At 43.2% G+C, this 6,479-nt stretch overlaps 1 protein-coding gene across 1 annotated transcript; it reads left to right on the top strand.

Moving 5' to 3' along the window:
- The first annotated feature begins 5,792 nt into the window (after positions 1 to 5,792).
- LOC137277401 (ras-related protein Rap-2c-like) lies at positions 5,793 to 6,479 on the top strand. Its single transcript, XM_067809108.1, has one exon. It carries the CDS (start codon positions 5,793 to 5,795, stop codon positions 6,477 to 6,479), a length of 687 nt encoding a protein of 228 aa, XP_067665209.1.

Here is a 6,479-nt window from a genome sequence, read left to right as displayed (position 1 = left end):
CTTGGCTTATGTATTTTATTTTGTCTCTTTCTGTATATATTGTACTGAGCATCTCCTCGGGTGAGTTTTAAGTGGAGCACCTGGATGTTGTTGTCAAGTGGGATAGGTTTAAAGCATTGGTCAGACTGAAGACATGGATCGTGTATGAAGCCCATTTTTGTGGTGTCCCTGTCATTGAAGCTAATCCCACGGTTACTCAGCTTTCTTTCCTTTTGACTTTCTCTTTATCTCCAAATTTTCAAAGAGATATTTTCTTAACTCTTACTGACAAGCCAGCTAACATCACATAACTGGGTCAGAGCATCAGGCCCGTTTAAGGCATTCGGAACTGGGCCTGTACTATTTTGCACACTGGCGTTGAACTGGCCCAGTACACAGCCTAATTGCCCCTTTACAGTTTGAGTGGCATTGGCCCGGTTATGGATCTAAGTTTAATACCGTTTCTATAGGTTTAAATAAACAAGCTGATACCAAACAAAATATTATGAAGGATTTAAACAAAACAAAACACAAGTTTATCCATATGACTTTAATTCCTCGTGAATTGAACTTATGTTTTTGAATTAGATATGCAAACAGGTTTTGCATGATCTAAAAACATGGCATGTATTATGAATGACCGACTGTTACAAATTTTCAAAATGCTCGTCTCCGCAAAACTTATACTGCATGTTATTATTCAAAATTTAGCTCAACACTTAACTTGAGTAGCAAAAGTAGTCTCTACAAGTGATTCAAAACAAAGATTGTTTACTATTTAGAGTCACATTACATCAGTTTACACTCAGAAATATGGAAAGTGTAAGCCCCTTCCGTTTGGCCACCTCTATAGAGCAGACGACATGACCGAGATAATCTCCAACAATTCCCCAGACAGGAAGTGCACTGCCTGTACCGGGCCAGTACAGCATTGTGGTGTTGTGTTTACGGTAACCATCCGTGTGTAGGCCGGCACAGTTTTGCCTGTAACGGGCTACTAAAGGAAAATAAGCACTGGCTCTCCACTGGCAGACATTATTCCAGTGCCAACGGCACATGCCAGAACGATGCCAGCACTGGCCCAGTAATGTGATGTTAGCTGGGAATTCACCATGAAAATAGACTGAAGGAAGAACATATAAACATAAGTATTAATTAAACACCTACTATATCCACTGGCTTTTTTTTAAACTTCGGCACCCGTAAAGGTCACGGGGTAGAATAGACCTTCAGCAACCCATGCTTGCCATAAAGGGCGACTCTGCTTGTCGTAAGAGGCGACTAACGGAATCGGGTGGTCAGGCTCGCTGACTTGGTTGATACATGTCATCGGTTCCCAGTTGCGCAGATCGATGCTCATGTTGTTGATCATTGGATTATCTGGTCCAGACTCGATTATTTATAGCTGGAATATTGCTGAGTGTGGCGTAACGCAAAAGTCACTTTAAAATTTGGTCAAAGCAGGTGTTGAGGTCTAGCATTGTCATTCATGAATATCACACAACTTTCAAAGGAATGGTTATTAGAATGTGGCACTACAACCGCATCCAGTTGTTAATAACACTGACCAATGGGTGTCCAAGGTACTGTCTTGCAGTCATACGAAACGCCACTATGGCAATGCTCTTCAGAAATCCATGCTCGACGTAAGAGGCGACATTGTCATTGTATCCGATTGCGTTGAACGCTACTTATGATGTTGATCACTGGATTGTGTGGAATAGTCCTGATCTTTTTTACAAACTGACACTCATGAAACGCATTCACACACAATGGCTGAGCCACCTACAAACGCTACAGCTGCATGAATCAGCTGGTGGTTATGGCATCTCCATACACGAAAGTGGGACTCCCTTTCTCCATTGCCGACGGGCCAGGGGAAAAGTACTAACGGTCTCTGGCTTTTATTGGTCCTCCGGCTCTTGGGAAGGGCAGACGTGAATCCGCCTATGCGACATGTATGGAAGGCAATATCCTGGGATCCTTCACAATACTTTAAAACACATTTCTAAGGTGACCTGCATCCCATCAGCCGTTCACCTGAACCAAACTGAAAGAATGTTCTTAAACTGTGGAAGAGCTCAAAGCAGCGACAAAAGGAAGTTCATCGATAATTCCCCACTCTGTTGATTCTGGTTTACACTAAGGTAGCAACAACCTGTACCTGCCTGTATACGTATAATGCGACGGTGGTCGAACGGTCAGGCTCGCTGACATGGTTGACACATGTCATCATGCCCCAGTTAATTTGCGTTAAGGTGTCCCTCACGGATCTGTTCTAGGTCCAGCGCTACTCATCCTCTACTGTGGCAGTACTTCTAGTATTATCTGACAACACCATCTCCTTCATCACTCCTATGCTGATGACTGTCAATTGTACTCGTACAACCAATTCCATCCTCAAAACTCACCTGAAGCTCTCCGTGATAAGGCCGACTGCACCATGTCCTGGAAATCCTGGATGGCCACAATCAAACTCAAAGTGAACAGTGATAAAACTGAGGCGATCCAAGCAGCAGCTCCTTAAAGTGGACATACACACCATTTATGTTTCTGACGCAGAAGTGCAGTCATCACAGACTGTCAAAGATCTTGGTGTCCTGCTTGACCCAACGCTTTCCATGGAATCTCAGATTAATAACGTCTGTAAGGCTTGCTACTGGAATCTCCGCGTGACTGGGGATATTCGTCCCTTGATCACCATGGAAACTGTTAATTGTCTAGCTAGATGCCTGACACTGAGTAGACTTGACTACTGTAACAGCCTCTATGATGGACTCCCCGAAGTCCTTCTTGATTAGCTTCAAAAGGTGTAGAATACAGCAGCACGAATCGTGACCTTCACCCCAAAGAAATCACACATCACTCCAGTTCTTAGGAATTTCCACTGGCTTCCAGTAGCAAGGATCCAGTTGAAAATTCCCTGTCTGACATATAAATCTCTTCACAACCAAACTCCTTCATACATATCGGAGCTGTTATCTGTCTATGCCCCAGCACGTCAACTGAGATCTGAACACAAGAACCTACTGACAGTGCCACAATACCAGCTCAAATCCTTTGGCCAGAGATCTTATTATATTCCGTATATGTTGAACTTTCTCCCCCCAAGATCTGAAACTTTCTCCAACGTTTGATTTATTCAAAGTTGGTCTCAAGGCCAAAATCTTTTCCGTCAGTTCTGCGAATCTTGCTAACTTTGTCATCTCCCATTCCATTGTACTTCCGTGATTGGTGCGCCTTGAGCATGTTTCAAGCGTGGATATGAGCGCATTACAAATGTGCACTATTACTATTATTATCAAGTGCGTAGATCGATGCTCGTGCTGTTGATCACTAGACTGCATGTCCAGAAGCGATTATTTACAGACCCCCACCTTCTACCTGACATAATGTGAATGCGGCGTTAAACAAGAAACAATCAAGTTGTCTGTTGCAATATGATTTACTCATTGTTTATTGAAGCTGGGTTTTTGTGTCCACTGTGAAAATTACCAGGTTACCTTCCTTTGTTATTCACGCATTTTTCAGTTGCCATGGGACTGACAAACTGGTGAGATAACTCACCTCTGCCGTATGGCACAGAGAGTTCACACAAATAACACGAAAAAACGAGGTACTGAGTAAAGTACAAGCGAAGGTCCCCCGAAGTCTATGTACATGTGTACAGTGTTCCCAGAAATTATTGAGAAAATCTTAGATTGGAAAAAGGGCTTTCACTATGCACTAAGCATACTAAATAAGGGAGACAACTCTTGAAGGCTTAGAAGGCAGCTCATTACGTCAAGAGTTATCTCCCTTGTCTGAGCAGACGGCTTCCTGTGTTGACATGGCAGAATTTACAGCAAGAGAGAAAAGAAAGCTCATTCTAGATGATTTTGAAAGGGGTGAGGCTGATGCTAAAGTGTTAGCTTGTAGACATGGTATTCCTCTGTCTACAGTATACAGAACTTTGAAGAATATTCAAACAGGAACCGGGATAGAGCACAAAGCAGGGGCAGGTCGGCCTAGGAAATACAGTGTTGTGGATCGCCGAAGACTTGGGCAGATTGTGAGTAGGGGCAAATTGAAAAGTGTTGAGAACATCAGAAATGAAATGATTAGCAGAGGAAGTCCTCAGGTATGCAATGAAACAGTTAGGCAGGAATTACAGAGACTTAATTGGGTGAAAAAACGTGGAATTCCCTCGCCGTTGATGAAAGATGCACAAAAGCAAAAACGTTTAAACTGGTGTCGGGCTCATGAAAATCAAGATTGGGATAATGTTTTCTTTTCGGATGAAAGTTCTGTTTGGTTTTTCCCTAATTGTGTGAAAATTTGGACCAAAGATACTGTCAAACCTATCTACCAGCGACCAAAACATAGCCCGAAGTTTCACATGTGGGGTGGCATATCGGCTCGCGGAGTGACGCCATTGTGTGTTTTCACGGGAAACTTGACAAAAGAAAGATACGCTGACATTCTAAATGGTCACCTTCTTCCGGCAGCACAAACATTGTATGAAGATGATTGGATTTTCCAGCATGATAATGACCCCAAACACACTGCGCGCTACACAAAACAGTGGTTGTCGGGCGAAAATGTTCAAGTTTTAGACTGGCCCAGTTACAGCCCAGACCTAAACCCAATTGAGAATGTGTGGGGAGTCATGAAGGACAGAATAAACCAAAAGGGACTGAGAAATATTGAAGATATGAAGGCCAAGGTGGTCTAATATTGGGATACCCTGTCACACGATTACCTACAAACTTTGATGGGTAGTGTGCCTAGGCGTATTCAGGCATACATTGCTGAGCGAGGAGGTCTAACAAAGTACTAAAACAAGACTGAGACTGTAAAAGGATGATGTTTTAACATGTTTATGTAAGTAAAACTCCAGAAGTTCATAAACGTAATGAGTTACATGACGCAACATGATTCTCAATAATTTCTGGGAATACTATAGTTAGATCATCCCAATGGAAAACGAACGAAGACACTCAGTGTCCAGATTAAACGAGAACTTAGCATTGTGTATACCACGAATGAATGGCCAGGTGGTCAGGGACAGATCCAGAGGGGGTTTACCCATCCTTATCCAAAATCCTTCATGGTGAACAGGTTGAGCAGCATTATATGGATAAATACCATTGTTTTGTTTTCATTTGTGTCGAACTAGTTATCCTTGCCTTTTGAGAACTGATGTGCCGAATGTTCGGTATTTTGTCGTCATGTCGTCTCAAATGGTAAATACGACAAACACAGACATAATCAGAAAGGGTTGTCGCTATACACATGCCTCACATTCATTAAGGTCTCACCAAGTTCGACGCATTTTATACCAGCGATTCCAATTCTGTTGAATGTAACGAAAGGGTTTGTCTGTTGAACTGGAACAGTTTGATGACCTCAACTATTATCACTGATACGTGGCATCTTGCAGTGAAACGTAGGATATAACGTGGAGGTTTCAGCTGGGCTTCATAACGTGTGACATACCGAAAGTCACGTGATCGTTCGGCTCTTTGTAACTATGGTTACTTTACCACATTCTTATATTCACGAACATACTTTTAATAAGCTGTATTTGAATTTTGCCTAGTAGTTAAAAAGTACATACGGCGAGAAAACGTAACGGTCAGCGTCAGCTTGTGTCTTTGTGGTAAGACAAGCAGAAACTGATTCGGAGAAGACGCCAGGATCTTCCCAGTCTTCACCTTACAAGGATCCTATTTAAATTGTTCGCAAAATCGTGCTGTAACAACACACTCAACCGTTACAAAGGAAGCGAACGTTTGGTTCCAATACAACTGCTTAAGAACAAATACGTGCGAATGGATCAGCCTGAAAGTTCAGCGTTGAACTGCGGTATTTCCGAAGCTGAATCCGTGTCCAAGCCACCGTCGCCTGTGAATGACAAGCCAAAACTGACCGATGACATTCTGACGGTGGCTGTAATGGGACGTGCCTGCGCCGGGAAGACTGCTATCTTGAATCAGTACATCTACAAGACGTTCATTGACAGGTACCTCGTTACGGTGAGTGATAAACACATGAAAGTCGTCAACGTGGACGGACAGCAGATTGAATTAGCGATTCTGGATACACCAGGAGGTTACTGCTTCGAGTACGGCCGACGCCAAGCCATCATCAACGCCGATGCGTTCGTATTAGTTTATTCCGTGGATGAGATATTGTCCTTTCAGAGGGCGTTAGAACTGATGGACAGTATCGCTGAAAAGAGGGGAAATGGGCTGCAGATGGTCATTGTACAGACGAAGACCGACATAAGGAAGGACAAGTGGTTCGAAAACTGTGAGATTCTACACACCGTCATCCCTGACGGATTGCAGCTTCCGCACTTCCAGGTGTCGGCCAAGGAAGGCTCTGATATGTCCGTCATATTTGACGAAGTTGTGCAGCTGATGCAGTCAGACAATAGGACGACAAGCACAGAGAGAGGAGAAGCCGCTTTTGAGCAAATTAAATATGTTCTGAGGGGACAACAAATCTGGCTTTAA

Source organism: Haliotis asinina, chromosome 3, assembly GCF_037392515.1.
Source record: "Haliotis asinina isolate JCU_RB_2024 chromosome 3, JCU_Hal_asi_v2, whole genome shotgun sequence".
Taxonomy (NCBI): Eukaryota; Metazoa; Mollusca; class Gastropoda; order Lepetellida; family Haliotidae; genus Haliotis; species Haliotis asinina.
Note: the sequence above shows the minus strand (reverse complement) of the source record. Positions and strands in the feature narration are given on the sequence as shown.